Below are 24022 nucleotides of genomic sequence, written 5' to 3' on the forward strand. Positions count from 1 at the left end.
TCGCCAGAACGTTGTAGAGTCAACTAAAACGTTCTAAGAACCTTAGAGAGTCTTCTAGAACATCCTGGAAACTGTTACGATGTTTATTTCACGTTTGACTTTCTTTCGGATTTCGGTCAAATTTACATGGTGTTTGAGTCATGCTGAAATCGATACTAATAAGGCTTAGAAATGCTGAAATTGAATTTCTTGGTTTTCTGTGAATTTGGAATGATTGAATTCAGAAGCTCAGAAACAACAGAATAGTAAAATTTCGTGACATTTAGCGATCAAGGCTGTTATAAAGAGTGACTAGAATTTTACCTCATTGCGTTTCTACATTCCTGATAAAACTCTGGATTTTCTGTAAAAATTGGATTTTCTTCTACCAAAAGAACAGAATGTGGATGTCATCAGAAATAAGTAAATCTCCTTTAAAAAGTTACTTCTTTGCGTTTATAGGGTGGGAGTAAACGTTCTATAACAATTGGATTTTTTACCAAAATAACAGAAGAAACTGAAGTTAAATTTTTCTTGAAACTTGGCGATTGAAACGAGTATCAGGAAAAACTAAAATTTTCCTCCTTGCCTTTTTAGATTCTTTATAAAATTCACGGTATTTCTGTACATTAAGATTTTCTATCAGGAGCACAGTAACAACAGAAGGTTAAATTTTCTTTACAATTGGCAAATAAGCCTAGTATCAGGATTAAATAAAATTGGCCTCCTGATAAAATGCTTCATTTTCTATAATGATTGTTGAAGTGAAACACTACAGGAAATTTGTTTTGCTGTAATTCAATTACCTATTCTTTTGTACGGAATTTCTAGTATTTACAAAGGATCACGCAAACTTTTCAAGGTGTTACATGTTGTTTATTAATAATTTTTTTATATAAATTAATCATTGTTTATCAAGAATCTTTGCTTTGGCAATTAAGCTAGCGAGTCCAAATACTTGAAAAAACATGAAAAAAATTAGGAAAAATCTAAGTAAATATTGACTTATCGCATTAACAGTAGCTTTCATTTTGAATCAAACTCGTTAAAATTCCTGTCTTCATTATATGCATACGCTTTGTTAAATAATATTGACATAAGAATTAGTAAGTAGAAGTAATTATGATATCTACAATCTACTATTTGTTTTTCTAAAAAGTTGCGCAATTCCACACGAAGGTTGTTAAAGCGTTACTTCCAGATTATTAACTAAAACCCCATTTTTCCACTTCCTGATAGCTTAGCTGAGACTACTTTACCAGACCACTTGGAGAATGAAAGTAAACCGTTGGGGAACCATAACAAACTTTGACACATCACACCCCCCGCCTTATTTAAATCCACCGTCAACTGGTTAAACCAAGTTTGGACTGGAAAAAAGCAAGATTGATAAAAAGTGACGTGATAGCGTCAAAACGGCTCTTCCAGAGGTAAACCATCGCAAAACCATCCGGAAGATTCATCTGTCGCTGTTCAGGAAACAGAAGAAGACGGTGCACCAGGACACCAACCGCCACTACCGCCACCACAATAAAAGCAAAAGCTCCGGAGTTCGTTCGGGCATTATCAGCAAAGCTTCGGGCGTGGCGGTGACCTTAAAAGAGTGGTGGCGTGATGTGGGGCTGTGCCCCAGCCGCCCCGCTTCGCCCTCGACGGCGGTAGGGGCGAGTGGGCACGGCCGCATCCGTAGAGTATCCCTACGATCCATGGGCCAGTCGTTTAGCATGTGCAAATTTAACAGTTGTAGGCATAAAAAGAGTAAGTAGATGTTTATAATTTGACAGTTTTATTTTCATATCACAAATTTATTGAAAGTATACTGGACCCAACTGACCTGCATAAGCTCTCAATCCGTCTCAATTCTACTGAAACTCAGTTAAAGCCTTTTAAATTTCTAGAATGTTTCTTTGACTGTGACATTTTTTACATGCTCTGGCACAGTCAAAACAACATTCATCGTCTTCTTCTCTCTTCTCCTCTTCTTCATCAGCCCTTCTCTGAGTCTCTTCAAATCTTGTCGTACCCAGCTCTTGCCGGCGACATCTCTTATATCATCCACCCAACGTCTTTATGGTCTTTCTCTATCTCTCTATGTTTCTCTTGGGCGCCAATTGATCACTCTACTGATCCATCTGTCATCGTTTTGTCTTGCCACGATATTGACCTTAAAAGTAGATGTTTATAATTTGACAGTTTTCTTTTCATATGAGAAATTTATGGAAAGTTTACTGGACCCAAGTGACCTGCAAAAGCTCTCAATCTGTCTCAATTCTACTGAAACTCAGTTAAAGCCTTTTAAATTTTTAGAACTACGGTCACCTAATGTTAAATGTTTCTTTGACTGTGACATTTTTTACATCCTCTGGCACAGTCAAAACCACATTCATCTTCTTCTTCTCTCTTCTCCTCTTCTTCTCTCTTCTCCTCTTCTTCATCAGCCCTTCTCCGAGTCTCTTCAAATCTTGTCGTACCCAGCTCCTGCCGGCGACTTCTCTTATGTCATCCACCCAACGTCTCTATGATCCTCCTTTATCTCTCTTTGTTTCTCTTGGGCGACAATTGATCACTCTACTGATCCATCTGTCATCGTTTTGTCTTGCCACGACATTGACCTTAAAAGTGGATGTTTATAATTTGACAGTTTTCTTTTCATATCACAAATTTATTGAAAGTATACTGGACCCCACTAACCTGCAAAAGCTCTCAATCTGTCTCAATTCTACTGAAACTCAGTTAAAGCCTTTTAAATTTCTAGAATGTTTCTTTGACGGTGACGTTTTTTACATCCTCTGGCACAGTCAAAATCACATTCATCTTCTTCTTCTCTCTTGTCCTCTTCTTCATCAGCCCTTCTCCGAGTCACTTCAAATCTTGTCGTACCCAGCTCCTGCCGGCGACTTCCTCTATCTCTCTTCGTTTCTCATCTGTCATCGTTTTGTCTTGCCCCGACATTGACCTTAAAAGTGCTTAAATATTTCTGGTGCATTGTATAGGGTAACTCCTTTTCATGGAGCTTAACTGGTATTTGTCTTACTTAATGCCTTGTAACTTCCATATTTGGATAGGGAAATTAATGAAAATTTTACACAGTATTCCAGGCACTTACTATATTACACTATATTGTGTAAAAAATATGAAAAAAAATTAGTATAAATTAGTATTCAACATAAAAGTAAAAAAAAATCTTAATAAAAGCATACCTTTCACTCGCACTGTCACTGAATATATCTTTCTAAATATGGTATAAAAACATTAATTACATATTAACTAATAGCTTATTATCAGTAATGAGCACATTTCTATCAAGTTCTACTTTTTTTATAACCCTGTCAAATCAACTTATAACTAATTCCAGCCTAATTGGTACTGCTAGAATTTTTTCAATAATTACAAACCCATCAACTCGTGCAAGTGTTCTTTAACCATAGACTTCTTTAACAATGAAATGGCGTCAACCTTGCACAGCAAACATTGAACTTGACTTTCACGATCCGCTTAATGAAGGTTAATTAACGACCAATTCTTGAAGAATATTTTATATTACGGTAACGATAATAAAACGAATCATCGTCATTAGCTCCGATTACTCTAAATCAAAAAGTAAATTGCCTGGTTTCAATTACGTACAGAATAAGTAGACCCTTATTGAAATTTCCCTCGGGGTCCTATCCTATAGAACATGTTTCCTTTCTACTTGTTGAGTCTACTTCCTGGAAAAATCCCAGCATCGAAATAGTTTAGTTTCCATGAAGACGAAGGGAAATTTCCAGGAATGGGGGTTGTCGGGGTCAGTTAGGACGTCGAATATAAGTCGAGCTCTTAATGGAGATGAATGCAATTAGAGGGTCGTGTACCTTCATTGGGAGCTATGAAGAGGAATGCGATTTCAGGGTGAAACAGGCCGCACTAATTGAATTATCTTAATTCTAAGGGTTGCCACTAGGGTACTTGAATTTTGGTAGCTGAGATTCAGATTGTAATTATTTTTGTCATAATATGATTTTCACTATTTTTGTGTGTTTTTTTCAGGTTATTGGATAGAAAATATAATGAGGATTTCAAAAACAGTTATTTTCTCACTCCAAGTGAGTTTTACAGGCGATTTTGTCCCTGACTGTTCTTTCAAACTGTGTTTCTAGCAGTTCAAACTTTGATACCGCTTTTCTCCCTGACTGCAATAAATTTTGTAGTGTTTTTCAAGTTATTGGATAGGAAATTTAATGAGAATTTCAAAAATGTACTTAAAACAGTCATTTTCTCGCTCTAAGTGAGTTTTACAGACGATTTTGTCCCTGACTGTTCTTTCAAACTGTGTTTCTAGAAGTTCAAACTTTGATACCGCTTTTATCCCTGACTGCAACAAATTTTGTAGTGTTTTTCAAGTTATTGGATACGAAATTTAATGAGGATTTCAAAAATGTGCTTAAAACAGTCATTTTCTCGCTCTAAGTGAGTTTTACAGGCGATTTTGTCCCTGACTGTTCTTTCAAACTGTGTTTCTAGCAGTTCAAACTTTGATACCGCTTTTCTCCCTGACTGCAATAAATTTTGTAGTGTTTTTCAAGTTATTGGATAGGAAATTTAATGAGGATTTCAAAAATGTGCTTAAAACAGTCTTCTCGCTCTAAGTGAGTTTTAGAGACGATTTTGTCCCTGACTGTTCTTTCAAACTGTGTTTCTAGCAGTTCAAACTTTGATACCGCATTTCTTCCTGACTGTAACAAATTTTTTAGTGTCTTTCAAGTTATTGGATAGGAAATTTAATGAGAATTTCAAAAATGTACTTAAAACAGTCATTTTCTCGCTCTAAGTGAGTTTTACAGACGATTTTGTCCCTGACTGTTCTTTCAAACTGTGTTTCTAGAAGTTCAAACTTTGATACCGCTTTTATCCCTGACTGCAACAAATTTTGTAGTGTTTTTCAAGTTATTGGATACGAAATTTAATGAGGATTTCAAAAATGTGCTTAAAACAGTCATTTTCTCGCTCTAAGTGAGTTTTACAGACGATTTTGTCCCTGACTGTTCTTTCAAACTGTGTTTCTAGCAGTTCAAACTTTGATACCGCTTTTCTCCCTGACTGTAACCAATTTTGTGGTGTTTTGCAGGTTAGTGGATCGGAAAGTTAATGAGGATTTCAAACATGTGCTTATAGCAGTCATTTTCTCACTACAAGTGAGTTTTACAGGCGATTTTGTCGCTGACTGTTCTTTCAAACTGTGTTTCTAGAAGTTCAAACTTTGATACCGCTTTTCTCCCTGACTGTAACCAATTTTGTGGTGTTTTTCAGGTTATTGGATCGGAAATTTAATGAGGATTTCAAACATGTGCTTATAACAGTCATTTTGTCGCTGACTGTTCTTTTAAACTGTGTTTCTAGAAGTTCAAACTTTGATACCCCTTTTTTCCCTGACTGCAACAAATTTTGTAGTGTTTTTCAAGTTATTGGATAGAAAATTTAATGAGGATTTCAAAAATGTGCTTAAAACAGACATTTTCTCATTCAAAGTAGGTTTTACAGGAGATTTTATCCCTGACTGGTCTTTCAAACTGTGTTTCTGTCAGTTCAAATTTTGATTCCGCTTTTCTTCCTGACTAACAAATTTTGAAGTGTTTTTTCAGATTATTGAATAGGAAATTTAATGAGGATTTCAAAAATGTGCTTAAAACAAACATTTTCTCATTCCAAGTGAGTTTTACAGGCAATTTTATCCCTGACTGTTCTTTCAAACTGTGATTCTAGAAGTTCAAACTTTGATACCGCTTTTCTCCCTGACTGTAACAAATTTTGTACTGTTTTTCCAGTTATTGGATAAGAAATTTGACAAAACTGTCATTAACTGTCAAAATTTGCACACATTTTTTAACACAGTTTTCGAAACGAGACGGATTTCTGAGACTTATTACAGTTATTTTGACAATGGTTAGTAAATTACAGGTAAATTACAAATTATTCAAATAGTAATATCTTTTTGCGTAATTTTTCTCATCTCAAAAAGATATTATTTGTCATAATTTAAACATGAGATAATAAAGAAAAGTGATAAAAAGTTGAAAAACCTTTTTCATAAAAAAGTGATAAGATTGTTTTGCTTTATTTATTTTATTATTGATATACCAAAATCTCTAAAACAATAAATAAGAAATAAAAACAGTCTTTTATTCAGTTTTTATTTTTCAGGATATTATTTTGACAATATTGACCGAAAATAACTTTAAGGAAATTAATGACAGCCATGACAAGAAAATGACATCTTTCAAGCTAATTTTAATTAGACCCAGAAAATTGGTATTTTCCTGTCACACTGAGTTTTACTTTTCCAATTTTACTTTACTTTACCGGTAAATCACCGGTCACGGTAAATTTACACCCATCACTACTTTTAACTAACACTTTTTTATTTTAGTTTGCGGCTTTATACGCATTTTGAGTCTGAAAAGCGATAATCTTTAATTAAACGTGACGTAGAGAAGTCTCCCTCGCATCTTGTTTCTAATCTTCCAATTCATCTCAGACTGTTCCAAGCGATTGATTGATGATTATTCCTGATTATTATTACTAAAGCTCCCCAAAGGGTTTTGTGAAAGGAAACATATTGGGCTGAACGATACAAACGACATTTCAAACTGAGGTTTATTGTTTGCCATGTTCCTTTCAAACAAATTGTATGTCCTTACTAAATTGAATTGGTTTTCAAAACTTCCTGTTTTGTGTTATCACGCTATAAAATGTTGTCTGTGGGAAAATGTCTGTGGCTAAGAGTAACATGATGTCATGTGCATGGCCATTTTATTTTCCGGATAACTTCACTAGGAAAACTGCATTTAGATGCCAAACCATAAAATTCCAAATTCAACCAAAACAAGTTCAAGGTTAATCGGAGCATCAATCTAGTCAGGAAATAACAAAAAGGGTTTCCTTGAAACTCATCCCACTTTAGGGTGTTCTTTGCTGCCCAATCAAACAAAGTGCAACACAGTAAACCGTTATTATTTGACTTTAATTAACTCGTATATCGATTAGCAATTCTCTGGCATTGTATATAGAACCAAACACAAAGTAAACATTGTTATAATAGGATCGCCTTACACGTCCTGATTATCCATGAAATTAAATTTCTTCTCTCGCTTTAGCTTGCTGGTTTTGCTCTAAAGTAGTCTAAAGCGTTAAACGGCTGTAATCGTCACGTTTCCAAATTATTTTCACTAATACTGGAAGCTTTACTCCAAAAACACTTTCAATAGGAAAAGTATGTTAAGAAACATTGATGCTGGAAAAGCGAAGGAACTTATTTAGTTTCAGGGAGAATTGATTAGAAAAATACGTTTCGCAAAATAGATCTTAAGATTTAAGACGATTAATTTTTTACTCGTACATATTTTTTATTTACTTAACTGTGCTTAGAGAATGGATAAATAGTAGAAGTAAATAAAAACTTCTGACTTGCAAAAAGTTTGAGAACTTTTATAATACTTTCAAGACAGCTTGGTGTCTCTGAGCTCCAAAAAATTATTTGAAAGCTTCTAGGGATTTTTTTAAGTAAAACACGTATTTTATGTTTTTTTTTGTGTAGTTCTTTTGCCTGTCTGTTGTATGATAACTAACTTTGGTTGAAAAATCTTGGCCCACTTTGGAAAAAATGAAAGCAAATAAATAATCAGTATCTTGGATAAGTTTTCTACGAAACATCATCTTTAAAGAATGTGTTCAAAATTTCTTTGGACCTTTAAAAAATAAGCTCTCTATTTTCTATCGTTATAAAATAAAAATAATTTTTAACATCTTAATGACCTGAAGGCTTTAGAGTAAAGGCAGGCAATGTTAGGAACATTTTCGAAAAAACTACTTGAAAGTGGTGTTCATATCAAATAAATTTTAAATGGAACAGTATTAACCGCCCAGAAAATTGTCAAAGTTAAATAAAGCGGTGTTCAACCAAATTTCAAATAACTCTGACTTTCCAAAATAGACACAGTATCAACCTAATAAGAACTTTTATCTACTACAAGTTCTCTGGAATAATTCAAATAGTTACATGTATCTGGGAGTTTCTAAACAAAGTTTAAGCACGTATCATTAAAGTTTGACACTGGAAACTTTGTCAGTTTACATACCCTTTGCTCTGATTTTTGCTCCTCGATATTGTCTTTCCAAACTTCCTCGAATGTTTATGACGTCGTTTTTGAAGCAACAACAACAATCAAACAACAGTAAAGGCCCTTCAACTTGACGACTATGAACGTTTCGTTTCAGGTTACATTGTGTAAATGTTTTTGTTGTCGAAAAGAGCAACGCCCTCGTTGTCGATGATTTTATGGAAATTCTTCGAACGGTCCAAGGGAAATGACCTTTTGTTGTTTAAATTGGTTGGCTGTCCATATATTGCTCCCGGTTTACGGTAAATCATCCAGATAACGAACGATGACGTTGTAATTGCGGTTTTGGCCCCAAAAACTATCACGTCTCATTTGCGACACGTGCCGCTGGCGAATTTGTTAGGTTTCGAGCCAAAATCATCCACGCCTGCAATATTGAAGTATAATGTACTCGTGTAAGCTATATTCGACTTATTACAGTGTATTAATAGGCATATTTCAAGCAATTTCCAGGATTTTGAGAAATCAACTACCAATTGGCAATAACATATCAATGAAGTGTAAAGCAGGGTATATAAATAAAGTCGATAACAGGCAGCACACCAAAATTTTGCATTAAAGTTATTGCTAACCAAATTTTCTAACAGTCATTAAGTTTCAATGTTATTCAATATACCAATTAGATAACTTCTCAGAAAAAGTCTAAGTGTTCAAGGCCGTTAAGTTTTGTTTTGTAGACGACCTATTAATTAAATTCTATCAGCCTACAATTATCGGTATTTCCGCAACTATATTTTTTATTTTGTTTCTGTAATTTATTACAAGTAACAAACTTTTTCATATGCGCAATGTTGTTTTTATTTCAAACTTTGTGTACAACTGTAACTCGACAATAAAAGACGACATTTTTAAATTCCTCATTTACGAAACGCTAACAGTATTTTTAGGAATGATCCAGACAAACAACAGTAAGTCTCCAGACCAAGAGCTATTGCGACAAACGAGTGGGTGATTTTACAACCTGAAATTTTATTCACTACATCCAGGGAATCAGATTAGTGACACAGAGAGAATTCACCAAGGATGTTCGGAATTGTGTTGGGTTTAATAACTTCCAGTTGAGTTGTCGTTAATTCAGCTTTGTCCTGTTTTAATAGGTTTATTTTAGGTTCATGTGATAATTACATGTAAATGCTGTATTAAAACAGTCACAGAATAGGATAGAAACAGATTAGAAGTGTGGATAATTCTACATTATCCGAACATTTGGACTAATATTAGAAATAGCAAATTTTATACATAATGTACTTTTTTTTCGATCCATAGAAAAAAGAATAGTTGATAATGTCAAAGAAACGAAACGTCAAAACAAATAAACGTCATCTTATAGAGTTTGAAAAAGTAGAGTTGAGAGAAGAGTGAAAAGAGCAGTGAGAAGCTTTTAGATATCATTTGAAAAAATAAAAATATCTAAAAAATTATAACAAACGCTTTATTTTCGAATATATTCTTTCCTAATTGCACATTTTTTACCTAATTTATCAGACTTTATATCTATTACAGTTTCGGAGATCTCCATGCAGGGCATTTTTATCTTGGACACCCTGTATATCTTTTTTCGTTTATAAGTAATTGGTTAATATATTTTTAAAAGATTAGTGTATTTTGTTGGGCTAAGTTGTGGGTTTTGCTCATTTTTTAGTAATTGAAAAAAAAAAAGGAAAAGTGGCGTCAAAATACTGGGTTCTCGTTATAATTTTGTATAATTGGTGTACCATATTATCGAGGGGTAGATCGTCCAGATAATTTGGTGTACAAACTCGAGGTAATTCGATATATTATGAGGCATTGTCTGTATATTTCAAAATGTAGTGTATGTATTAATATAACAAAATTGAACAGAACAGCTTAGGAACATGTAATTATTATGGTAAAATCTTTGTTACATAATACTGAGTTAGTTACAATATTCATTACAAATTATTATAATAATTTACCGATTTTTCAACATTTAAACTACATTTTAAAGTCACGTGACTGTATTTGACAGGTGTCAGTTGGCTTGGACAGTGTTGCCACCTCTAAAATGGCATACGGTCACGTGATGTGTCTCTTGCAATTTTAGCTTTTGCAACTGTCTAAAATGGTCTAAATTTAAATTACCAATTTTTTTTAATATTAAAGATCACGTGACTAATTTTGACAGATGTCAACTGGCTTTTACAGCTCGTTTTACAGTGTTGCAAGAACATGCAGAATTGCATTTTGAACGTCACGTAACGTGTATTTTGTAATTTAAGTTTTTACAACTGTCTAAATTTAGTTTACCATTTTTTAATGTTTAAACTGCGTTTTGAAGTTTACGTAACTGTTTTTGACAATGTCAACTGGCCTTTACAATGTTGCAAGCTCAAAAATTGAATTATCAAGTCACGTGACCTAGTTCTTACAATTTTACTGCTGTCTAAATTTAAATTACCAATTTTTCAACTGTTTCTTTTAAATGATAAGTGTTTTTATTTGACACGTGCTAACTTGGTTACTATGACAGTTAAAGGATTCGTGCAAATGTCAAAATATAATCCGTAATTTCAGGCAACCGTACAAAAAATATTTTTTTCTAATTTTGGCATATAAAGTGACACTTTTCAAAACTGATTAGAGTGACAAAACGTTTTACTTTATGTAACTAGTTACATAAAGTATCACTTTTGTAACTAGTTATGAAAAGTTCATTTCATCACTCCCTGTTTTTATGCATTTCCGTAGAAACATATGGGCGACATCCATCATAACATGTCGTTGTCACTGTTTATACAAGGTGCTATGAAAGTGAATATTTGTGTTAAATCACTTTAAAAGATGGTTTTTACCGCTTTTTGGTCAAAATTAGAAAAAATTATGTATGCAACACGTTTCGAAAATGTCTTATTGTGTAACTCATTCAAATTGTAGGACCTCGCTGCGCTCGCCCTACAAACATTCATTCGTTACACAAAATCGATCTTTTCGTAACTGGTTACATAAATAGCTATTTATTTGTCAGAATTCTCAGTCACGTGACCTTAGAAAATCAATTTGAAGCTTTCGGCACCAAGTCCAATAAAGGGGCAAAAATTTGGTAAAACCTTTACGTTGTCCCCTAACCTAACCTAAAAACTGTGAGGGGACCTTTAATGCTACTTAATCCAACCTAAAAACTGTCACGTGACCATAAAAAAATAATTTCAAGGGTGTATTTCATCAAGATTTATCATTATCTCAATACCAGGGGACTTTAAATAAGGCAGCTTAAATAATTTAAATACATTTGGATGTATTTCGAGGCAGTTTGAGGCATTTTAGGCAGTTTTAAGGCATTATCACTATGAGGCATTTTGAGCAATAATCGAAGCATTGTGAAGTATTTCAAGGTATTTTGTATGCAAAAAGGCATTTTGGTGTACAAAAAATTATCGGCGGTCTACCCCTCGAATATTATATTAACACTGTAGAAATATGACTATTGTTAGTTTTGACGAAATTGGTCCATTGGGCAACACTGCCAAGGTTTCGTACAAAATTAAAAAAGTTCATCATCATCAGTTTGGCAACTGTATAAAAATGTTCCTTTTAACAAAAATGGACTATTTTGTACTAAATTAGCAGAATTGACAGTTTGGCAACACCGTAGAAATGTAATTTAGGTTCACAAAAGCAGTGATAAGAAAGGGAAGAAGTAGTGAAGAGAGTAACCATTAAAAATCAATGAGCTAGACAAAGATGATGACAAACATCGGAAGTGTCATATGTGACGTAATTTTTTCTGTTAGTCAGAACATACCAATCAGTTTTTCTGATGAATTAGTCATGTGACCAACTGCCGCATCATGTCACATTCATTTTGGCAGAATACCATATGTCGTGTACGAAGTTTGTTGCCATCTTTGTCCAAATTATTGATTTCTAATTGTTTGTTCTTCTTCCCACAGGTTTCCAATATAGTTATTATTTTGAAATTTCTATACCTACCTGTATAATTCTTGTAGGTAGTAATTGAATCCTGCGTTTCATCAAAAATGGATCAATTCATTGCTAGGAGCCAATAATGAAAGCCTCTGCATATGGAATTTCTAAGTAGTAACTAGAAGAAAAAAATTGTTATTTACCTAACAAGTTTGGAAACTGGTACTTTCCCGCACGAGGCTGTAGTTAAACGGTGGGTAAGACGCTTTCCATGCTTTGTTTTCCAAACAAAGTTTGTTTATTATATTCAATATAAAAATATGATCAATACCTCTCTGATAAGTGATAACTTTCTTGATAATTTTTATTTTACCTTGGTTTTATTACTGGATTAATTTTCAAAATAAGCGCATCTAAGCTATAATTTCAATGAGCGAATTGGTATCAACCTACACGTACAGCAATAATTACAAGAGTGTATCTCTCTTCCTTCGTTCGAAAACCTATAATCGGTATGTAAATGAATGTAAATCTGTTTGAAGAATGGGCTGATTTTTGAATGAATGACGACCGAGCGCATGAATGGAATCTTTACTAGAATTTTGAATAAATTACCCAGTTTTAGTTGTAAAAGCTGGGATTTTTAGGATCATCCTGACCAGTACTAAACTGTTGCTAAACGAGCGCTCGTCGGGCTGCCACTTGTCGGCCTTGAACTTTACCACTACAAATTTAAACCGTGTTTTTTTAGTATTTTAAGTAATGTCATACTCTCGTAACGACAAACCCAAAAACAGCCAATGACACTAAAACAAAACCTTAACAGTAGGAACTCGTTAAAAGGCTGGAGAAATGGCTAGTTTTCTAATAGAATGTTTCATTTCAGGTCTTCAGCTTCGTAGTGGTGAAAGTGGAGACGGGCGCATGCCGGTAAGCGATGGCTTGGCACGTAACCAAATCAGCGGCGGTACCGGTACCAATCAGTACGACCCCGAATATGCTCGGATGGAATCCTGGCTGGACGAACATCCCGACTTTGTTCAAGACTATTTTCTCAGGTAAGATGTTCATCAGAAGAAGTACTACCTGTAAAAATAACTATAGTAGGTATACAGGATGAGTCAGTACCACTCTCACTATCAACATAATAGAAAATTATACCTAGTGGTACTTTTATCATGATCAGGTTCCAGTTGACAACCTAGAATTTTTTTTGTCCCTTTACTGGTAAGAGGAAGTTGTCATTTTGAAGAAGGGATAATTTGATTGGTCACTTTACCTGTGTGACACTTTGGTTTTACCTGTTTAAGTTTTCGTGACTGTAATCTAGTTTGCTACTGGTCAGTGGACGCTGTCATTCAACTTTTTCATTCAAAAAGCCTCAGTTTCAAATTACCCTTTTGGAACCTACCTGGGTGCGAATTCTTGAAACAAGGGAAAGGATTTATCAAGAGAAAGGTATGTAAAATTTGTCAAGGATCGGTCATTCTCAGCTGTTTCTCTCACATTCTTGAGAATTCCATTCCCTGTTTTCAAGAATTAGAGCCTAGGAAGTGTAACGCATTTCATGGTTATTATACAGGGTTTTTCAATGAAAAGTAGCCACCCTGAATATCTTCCAAAATAATTTCTCTGTTAAAAAATGCTAAGACACGTCAACAAAGATTGCAAAGGGGACATCTTTTTACGTAGGATTTGAATTTCTGCCATCAGCCCCTTTGCCGCCATAGCCACCCCCACTAAGTTTTCAAATGGCACCATACCCTGTGTGGCACATCGTTGGAAAGGGTATTTTATAAGGAATTAATTGCACTATTTTATTTGTACATTTGCTTTGAATTGAGACCAAAAAAAATAAAAAATACGTTTTGTGTTTATTTTTTGTTAACTGCAGAAATAATAGCAAATAGCGGTTATCATTTAATTAATGGCTCAAAATAACCTCCGTTAACTTCCATACAATAATACAAGCGACTTTGGAAGAGTTCGCGAACGTTTGTGAGGACTTGCGATGCCAGTTGTCGGCATTCATGTATTATTCTCTGCCTAAGGTCTGCAATATTGGCCGGCTGTGTTGCATAGACTTTAGATTTTAAAAGCCCCCATATAAAAAAGTCCAACGGAGTGAGGTCGGGTGATCTCGCAGGCCATTCCATGGGACCACGTCTACCAATCCATCTTCTAGGAAATCGATTGTTCAGATATTCTCCAACGGGAAGTGAATAGTGTGGAGGTGCACCGTCTTGTTGGAAAATTAGTTGATTTTCAAATAAATTTTCATCATTTTCTAGTAGCTCTGTTATGGTCGGATCAACAGTGGTGTCAAGAAGCTCAAGATAAGTAGCGCCATTCAAATTACCGTCAATAAAAAACGGACCAACGATGTGGTCTCCTAAAATACCTGCCCAAACATTAAGTTTTTTTGGATATTGGGTTTGGGTTTCCCTAAACCAATGTGGATTCGTGTCTGACCAATACCTACAGTTATGCGTGTTCACTTCTCCATTCAAAAAAAACATACACTCATCACTGAAGCAAATATTGTACAACAAGTTCACGTTGTTTGTCAGATTAGTAGACATAATTTTACAAAATTGTAGTCTTCTATCATAGTCATCTTCGTTTAATTCCTGAACCAATTTTACCTTGTATGGATGAAAATTGTGTTTTTTTTTAATTCTCCATACTATACTCCATATCTATACTGCTTGTCGAAACACCCGATGCATGGGAAATTTGATTTAAAGACATTATCCATTGCAACGTGTCCCAAAACAGCAACTTCAATTGGTTCATTAATAATTTGTCTTTCAGGTTGATGTTTTTTGTTTGTCACGGAACCAGTTTCCATGAATTTTTGCATCAACTTTAAGACATACTGATGACCAATTAATTTATCTGGATGGATTGCATTAAAAGCGCGCGCGGCAGCGCGTGCACAGTCGTTATGTTTGAAATAAAAACGTACAATTTCTATTCTTTCGGCTGTTGTGTAAACCATATTGACAATGTTCCTTCAAAACGAACTTACAAGTTGACCGACTGAGGCAAAAACATGGAATGGAAAACCGAATACCTGCGGTAGTGTTATCAGCAGTTTGACCAAAATAACAAAAAATTTTTTTTATTTTTTTTGGTCTCAATTCAAAGCAAATGTACAAATAAAATAGTGTAATTAATTCTTTATGAAATACCCTTTCCAACGATGTGCCACACAGGGTATGGTGCCATTTGAAAACTTAGTGGGGGTGGCTATGGCGGCAAAGGGGCTGATGGCAGAAATTCAAATCCTACGTAAAAAGATGTCCCCCTTGCAATCTTTGTTGCCGTGTCTTAGCATTTTTTAACAGAGAAATTATTTTGGAAGATATTCAGGGTGGCTACTTTTCATTGAAAAACCCTGTATTGTTTAGTAAGGATAAAGCAACACTATGTATTAACGTATATCAAATTAGTTTTACAATCCCACAAGTTACAAGTGCTTCTCAGCCATTATACATGATAATGAATTCAACCAAAAACTGTCACATTTCTTAAAACAGTATAGTTTAGAAAACACATAAATATTCTCCGAGTTCAGACAAAATATTACTAAAACAAAAACCTATTTTTTATCGACGGACAAACCAGTGGCATACAAATTAGAACGTAAAATAAATCATTTAAACTTTTCTCTCACGCAGTGACTACGTGGCGGAACGCACGTATTTGGAATCCGTAAAATTGTCTGAAAACCGGTGCCGAAAATGCCCCGAAATCCGAATCAAAGACATATTATTTTATTAAACGCCAACATTCTTGATAAGCAAAGTCACGTAGAACAATAAAAACACCATGGGAAACCGGAAAGGAATATGATGAATATCCCTCGTCCTTTATACGACATCCAGATATTAACTGGATGGAAATGGAGGTTACTGGCATTCCTGGATCTACGTTCTGGAACTCGGTTGCTAAGGCCGTTGTACCCTGATGCATTATAATATATTCCAGATAGCGCACATCGGCGGAAATATTTTAGGATTCGTCAGTTTGAATCGTCAAATGTTTTTTTTTATATCCTCTGTTTGATTGTATCGTGAGTTCAATAAACTTATGTTAAAATCCTCGTAAAAACCTTGATGAATTTTAAAATTCGGTATTTTTACAACGAAATTTAACAGCCAATACTGTGTACAGGATTTTCCAACTTTAACGACCTCATTTCTATGATTCTACGATAAAAAAATTGATTCGTCTAGTACTCTATATTTTAAGTAAATTTTTGGAACATGGAATTTCATGTCGCTTTTAATTATTATTACCGAAATGAGAGCAAAAAAATGTCGCTTGTAATAAATTTACATTTGCAGAATTTGCGTAAATCACAGCACTGTTTGTAGTTTGTGGTTAAAAAAGCAGTAAGCTGAAAGCTGCTTTTTTGACCAATCACAAACTAGCCATTGTGCTGGAATTTACGTACATGTAGAGGAAATTTAATGAGGATTCTAAAAATGTGCTTAAAAGCAATCATTTTTTATCCTAAGTGAGTTTTATCAACGATTTTGGTCTTGACTGTCCTTTCAAACTGTGTTTGTGACAGTTCAAACTTTGACACCCCTTTTCTCTCTGACTGTACCAAATTGTGTAGTGTTTTTTCAGGTTATTGGATAGGAAATTTAATGACGATTCTAAAAATGTGCTTAAAACAGTAATTTTCTTACTCCAAGTAGGTTTTACGAGCAATTATGACCTTGACTGTCCTTTCAAACTGTGTTTGTGACAGTTCAAATTTTGACACCCACTTTCTCTCTGACTGTACCAAATTGTGTAATGTTTTTTCAGGTTATTGGATAGGAAATTTAATGACGATTCTAAAAATGTGCTTAAAACAGTCATTTTCTTACTCCAAGTAGGTTTTACCAGCAATTATGGCCTTGACTGTCCTTTCAAACTGTGTTTGTGACTGTTCAAACTTTGACACCTCTTTTCTCTCTGACTGTACCAAATTGTGTAGTGTTTTTTCAGGTTATTAGATAGGAAATTTAATGACGATTCCAAAAATGTGCTTAAAACAGTCATTTTCTTACTCCAAGTAGGTTTTACGAGCAATTATGGCCTTGACTGTCCTTTCAAACTGTGTTTGTGACAGTTCAAATCTTGACACCCGCTTTCTCTCTGACTGTACCAAATTGTGTAGTGTTTTTTCAGGTTATTGGATAGGAAATTTAATGACGATTCTAAAAATGTGCTTAAAACAGTAATTTTCTTACTTCAAGTAGGTTTTACCAGCAATTATGGCATTGACTGTCCTTTCAAACTGTGTTTGTGACAGTTCAAACTTTGACACTCTTTTTCTCTCTGACTGTACCAAATTGTGCAGTGTTTTTTCAGGTTATTGGATAGGAAATTTAATGACGATTATAAAAATGTGCTAATAACAGTCATTTTCTTACTCCAAGTGGGTTTTACCAGCGCGTTTGGCCTTGACTGTTCTTTCAAACTGTGTTTATGGCAGTTCAAACTTTAACACCCCTTTTCTTCCTGAGTGTACCAAATGTTCTAGTGTTTTTTTAGGTTTATAGATAGGAAATTTAATGAGGAATCTGAAAATGTGCTTAAAACAGTCAATTTTTACTCCAAGTGAGTTTTACAAGCGATTTTGTCCCTGACTGTTCTTTCAAACTGTGTTCTTGGCAGTTCAAATTTTGACACCGCTTTTCTCCCTGACTAACAAATTTCGTAGCGTTTTTTTCGATTATTCAAAGGGTTTCAAAAATCTGCTTAAAACATTCATTTTCTCACTCCAAGTGGGTTTGACAAGCAATATAGTCTCTGACTGTCAAACTGTGCTTAAAAGTTGCAAAAACCAGGGTTTAGAAAAGTTTTCTTGCAGTATTCGATATAAAGCGTGTTTCTGAGATTTATGACAGTTATTTTGACAGTAGTCATGTGACTGCCTAGCTAAATTATCTTTCAAGAACCGCGTGATATCTGTCTCTAATGCGAAACTTGCCTAGAATTATTTTTAAAAGAATTACAGTTTTAATACAGTTTACTTACAGTTTTCGAAACATTTTTGACAATTATCAGTAAATTGCAATCTGTTTAAATAATACAATAATTTCAGATTAGCATAATTTTTATCATCTCAAAAACATATTATGTCTCATAATTTAAAAACATGAAATAATATAGAAAAGTGACAAAAAAAGTTACTTTTTCATAAAAAAGTAATAAGATTATTACTTATTTGGTGGAAACACTTTGTCAGAAAAGTTTTACTTCATTTATTTTATTATTGATAAAAGGAAAATAACAATAAATAACAAATCAAAACAGCCTTTTTAGTCTTTATTTTGACCGAAAATGACAGCCATGATAAAAAAATGATATCTTTCAAGCTAATTTTAATTAGACTCATAAATTTACTTTCTATTTGTTTTTTTTTCTTAGAAAAACTTTTCAGATCACATTTTTAGAAAAAAATTGATGGAGTAGTACCTACTTTGCAAATTATTGCTAAGTACACACTGAGCGAAAATTTAAAAAATACACTTATTTTTGTTCAATTCCTCGGAGCTGTAATTCCAGAAACTTTGTTAGTCGAGATCATTGTCATCTATCAGGCTATCCAGCTTTCAAACTGGAACTTTTTAAATCTAGAAAAATGGAAAATTTTGTTTCAGGAAAGCAACACGACAAGTGGTGGACTCATGGATGGTATCCCACGCCACGCCCGCCTCCTCCAGCGCCGAATTGGCTTCTCCAACCCACGGTATACCTGGTGGATCTCGAGGTGGTTCGGGTGCCACGACGCCAGTTCGCAAAATATCCGCCCACGAGTTCGAAAGAGGCGGCCTACTCAAACCGATGATCAGCACGGTACGTAAGTAAATTTTCGGTCGTTTTTCTTCTAACGGATCGTCGCTAACCTAAAAAAAAAGCCCAAGGACGCGGGGATGAAAAACTGGGGCAAAACGTCCTTAGCTTAACGGCTTAAGCGGATCGAAATAAAATCTGAACGGTTTAGTTTCCGTTCCTACAAATATTTTTCCTTGAAATGACGACGACCGACTTTTTCTTTCGACGTCTCGAATTGATAGTAGCTTTCTTTGCGTTCAGGTTGATGGACAGCCGACTTTCTTAACGAGCACGACGGAGGATCCTTCGGGAAATCTGACTACGTCAAGTCCAACTCCCAGTCGCAGACATAGGAGGAGCAGGCACGAATTGCGACAGCTGGATGAGAAAGAACTTATATTTGAACTGGTAAGAAGTTCATTGAATAGACTTGTGAATTAAGTGGAAATTTGGGGCTACAATTTTTTTTTCTTAAAAAAAAGGTAATTTTGGTGATTTACATCAGAACTAAATAACAATGTACCATATACCATAGCTAGGGTTATTTTAGTTTTTGCAGGATATGACAGGTGTACATATTTACTCAGATATCTTAGGTAATATAAAAAAAGATACAAGTCTGTATATGAAATTTGTGATTCATACTGATATTGAACTCTCGTTGAAGAATATACTATTCTTACAAAGTTTTTTTTTTACTGAAATGTCTTGCATTTTTAATTGTAATTTAAGAAGTTCCATCCATAGGTACTGCAGATTTATGTCCCGGTCTTTTAATAGTATAACATAATTATTTATTCTGCCTTAAACGCAAAAATTAAAAACTGAATCTTTTATGGAACCGCTTTTTAAACAATATTTTTTAATTTAACTTTGAAGGGGAAAAACGCCCGTGCTTATTAAAAAATCAAAATTAAAAAGTGCGGCTCTTCACGTGGGCATTTAAATAACGACTTCCACACTTCGGTAGTGTGCCGCCCACGGTTGAACCTAAATTTAATCGTCCCGTTTATAACTCAGTTTATCTTCTTCGTGTTTTTGGTGTAAGAAGGGCTTAAAAAAACGAAAAAGGAGCTTCAAAGATAAGACCGTATTTATGTTACACGGTACAAGACGTTCTTTATGGCACAAAAAAACTTGATGTTGAGCACTGAGCCACGACTGAAGTATCGATTTATAAACCTGTATAAATGTAATGACAGAGAAAATCTGAGTTTTCAAAGACCCGGAAGCTATTTTCGTCGTCAGTAATGCCAGAAAATGTTCTCTTTCTATTTTGTTCACTTTTTTTTTAAATCAAACTTGGTCTCAATCAAAGTTTTTGATTGTGTAACGTTTCTTTGTAAAATTACTTGGAATTCACGGAAAAATAGCTTTTTTGTTCAAGTGTTTTTATGATTAACAGAATTGACATTATTTAGATGTCCTTCAACACATTGGAAACTTACTTTTGATGATAACTTTCCTCAAAATGCTTGGTATGTATTTATTATCTAGAGCCCGAAAGTATACAATATTTTACTGAAGAACTACAAACTGTTACTGTGACTGATGCACAAGAATTTACAGATCTGGAATTCTGCTACCCAGAAAAGTTCTATTGAAGAGTAATTGATTATTTGGAAAAATTCAACAAACTGTAAAAGAGGAATTTCTACGTTGCTTTTCAATTTAACTCCACAGTGTTACATATTTTTAAAAAGGTAATTTTTAGTTTATTCCAAATCTGCATAAATATTTAAAGTGTCCCATTAAAAAAAAAAGTATGGTTCATATCTTAAAAACGATGTGTAAAACCATCGATTTATGTAATGTAATACGTATGGAGCTTAGCTCCTGATAAACCTGTCATGACGAAACTTGGGACGCCAATACAACCTATTTCAAATTTTTATCTTTTTCTGAAGACAGAATGTATTTTCTTATTAATCCTAGTTGAATTTAATTGAAACATGGAAATTATCACGGTGGAGCTCCGCTCAGGGCCCTAATTCTTAAAAGCAGGGAACGGAATTGTCAAGAGATTGATGGAATGTGGCAGAAGTAGTTGATAATGGCACGTTCCTGTCACATTCTACATACGTTTCTCTTGATAACTCCCTTCCTTTGTTTCAAGAATACACACCCTGGTTGGAAACTTGGTACACTAGGAAAACATGTTTTTTTCTAACAATTCTGAAAATTTTTTGAATTAATTTCAGTTGCTTTTAAAACATTTCAAAATTACATTTTTTTTCGGACGTTACGATCTTTATTACTATTACTGTTACATGAAACCAATATTCACATGACTTATTGATATTCCTAAATCGTTTGTTGTCTGAATATAATTTGTTAAACCAAGTTTATTCAAAAAAAACGTGTGAAATCGCTTTTTAAAATTTTAAATTTTGGGTTAAATCGAACTGGCGATGTTTGGAGGTTACAAATTAGTTTAAATATTGTATTCAAAGTTGAACCTGCCCGACTGCGAATAATATTACATTTTATAAACTAAACCTGATCTAACCCAAGGTGTGGAAAATATTAAATTAGCTGCCACGTCATCCCGCACCATAAATCAAACCAAACCGTCTGGCACAGATTCAAGTTACTCAGTTTCCGTGTGCTCTAAAGTTCTAAATCAATGCGTTACTTGATAGCGGCCCAAGGATAAATAAAACAGGGCCAAACATCCTAACTGGATTATCTCCGAAAAGGGGGCTTTTTCCTTTATTCATCCCAATTTTTCGAACCCACGCCCGTGTCGACAGTGAAATACTTCTCGGCTTTCAGTATCCTACTGTTTCGCACTTAGATTATATTTAAAGCGTTGAAGTTTGGAAAAGGATAAATTCCTTTGGAATGTTTTTTTTGGGCTCTTTTAGTCCCAAGTCTAATTAAAATAAACGTTTTGTTTCATTCATTTTGCTTCTCAAAACATGGACTTCGTGGGAACGAAGACAGTGATACTATTGACATGTATAATAAATATCACATCCTCAAATCTTGTGATTGTTTTATGTATTTATTAAAATCTAATGCGTTTGATGCAATAACTGTTAGTCAGTTAAAATAAGTTGTAGATGTCTAAAGTTGTTGGAAGATGTTGTTAATCTTGATTTGTGCATTAACATCAACTGACATGTCTTTTTAACTACTTCTGCAGGCAATTTTCTATACATTTTAAGTTCTGATAATTTTTCCTTATCCCATGACATTTAAGCTGGATTTATAGCTTGACACAACAAAACACAGGTACAGCATCTTGTCAATGTTAAATTATAGATTCTCTGGGCATAAAATAGACTTTGGTATAGAAATAACACACACATGAGCTTTTTTGGTACTTTCCAACAATAACGTCAAAATAAGAGAAAAAATTGTAAACTGTATGTTTCATGTTATAGGTTTTGATGTTATGCTTGTGTTGTATTGTCAATTGTGTCGATCTGTTAATCCAGCTTTACTATACTTACCTTCCTTCTACATTAATGTCCGTTTCCCCAACATTAGCTAAGTTGAGTTTAAGGACAGCTTATGCAAGTTTGGTATAGACTGTGTTATTTTGCACTTGATCTGTGACATTCAAATTTCAAGAAACTGTATTAAGGATTCGTTTTTCTTGTCGTGGTTGTTCCTTTCTTCCTGTTTTTCTAGTCTTCCTACTTACTTTATACAGTGCGTTTTTTTTAACGCGCAACATAGGATTTTACGTGTTAAATTTTTAAGCACATGTCAGACCATGTTATTTTGGAACTGCAGGTCTAAAACTTGACGGGTGTGTCTTTAGTACCCTGAAGCTTAAGTAGGTTTACCAATTTGGTCTACAAAGTGATTAAAAACTGGCAAAAAATCATTTTTTTTTCGAAAAGGTTTTATCGTTTCATACTCCCTGTATGCATTGTTGTTCTTTGTTGTATTTGATGTCGGCAGGGCAGGTAGCAGGTAGAGTGACATATTTTGACTGCATCATGGCCCGACATCTTTTGAACGTCAAAAGGGCATTTTATGATTGTTTGAAATACTGCTTGGCTTCAAATGGAGTCACTTTGAACAATTCACTTATAAAAATACTTCTTTTGTTCTTAACTTTCTTGATATAAAGTTAATGATCACCCTGTTTTACTTTCTACGCCAAATTTTACCTGCTACCTGCCGTGCCAGTATCAAAAACAACAAGCACCTATCATACATACAGGGAGTATGGAAAGATAAAATCTTTTCGAAAAAAGATGATTTTTTGCAAGTTTTTAATCACTTTTTAGGCCGAATTGGTAAACTTACTTAAGCTTCAGGGTACGAAACAGCCACCCATCAAGTTTTATACTTGTAGTTCCAAAATTACATGGTCTGACATGTGCTTAAAAATTTAACCCGTAAAATCCTATGTTGCGCGTAAAAAAAAACGCACTGTACAGCAACTTTTTATGACGTAGATTTTAGTAGATTTCATTTGATTTGATATGTCAATGACAGTTTTTTGTTGACAGGTAAAAGATATTTGTAACGAGCTTGAGGTGCGTTCGTTATGCCACAAAATTCTCCAAAACGTCTCCACCTTGTTGCACGCAGACAGAGGTTCCTTGTTCCTGGTCCAGGGCGAAAGAGGAGGAGGCTGCTCACCTCAGGTTAACGGTGGTACAAATCACGTGTCCAGAAGCAGATGTTTGGTGAGTATTATTAGTTTAGTGCAAAACTAATGTAATTTTGTCCTGCCTTGCACTAAACATGCTAATCGAAAACGCCTTAATGCTAACATGTACAGGTAGTTTGTGATTGGTCTGGTTTGGAGTTATTCTAAATGATTTCTATAATATACAGACAATTATGATTTTTGGAACTTAATTAATTTTTTGATTTTAACAGGTTTCCAAACTCTTTGACGTGTGTTCACGGAGTACTTTAATGGAAATGGAGAAGAAAGACGAAATTCGGATACCTTGGGGAACAGGCATTGTTGGGTTTGTAGCGGACAGTGGGGAACCAGTTAACATTCCTGACGCTTATCAGGTATGATTTTTGCTATCAAAACATAAGTTAAAAACAAAAACATGATATTTGCTGTTTTTTTGGAATTAGCATTTTTAATTACATTACAAATGTATATTCAAAATTGTCTACCTGAAAAATTGCATGACAATCATGTTTCAATATTTAATATACTGACTTACCTACAC

The 24022-nt window shown here is 34.3% G+C and overlaps 1 protein-coding gene across 13 annotated transcripts in view; it reads left to right on the forward strand.

Moving 5' to 3' along the window:
* Pde11 (Phosphodiesterase 11) overlaps positions 1–24022 on the forward strand; it is a 122415-nt gene that overhangs the window by 78581 nt on the left and 19812 nt on the right. For 11 of the 13 annotated variants that reach the window (XM_081984536.1, XM_081984568.1, XM_081984519.1 and 8 more), the window contains 5 exons: positions 12907–13078; positions 18689–18884; positions 19125–19271; positions 23336–23515; positions 23712–23855. In XM_081984536.1, coding sequence (XP_081840662.1) covers positions 12907–13078; positions 18689–18884; positions 19125–19271; positions 23336–23515; positions 23712–23855 — 839 coding nt within the window. Of the gene's footprint in view, positions 1–1218; positions 1738–12906; positions 13079–18688; positions 18885–19124; positions 19272–23335; positions 23516–23711; positions 23856–24022 lie in introns of all 13 variants that reach the window. The other 2 variants (XM_081984577.1, XM_081984583.1) reach the window with 2 other exon arrangements.

The sequence above is a fragment of the Ips typographus genome, linkage group LG1, assembly GCF_016097725.1.
Source record: "Ips typographus isolate SLU linkage group LG1, UJ_Ityp_2.0, whole genome shotgun sequence".
NCBI lineage: Eukaryota > Metazoa > Arthropoda > Insecta > Coleoptera > Curculionidae > Ips > Ips typographus.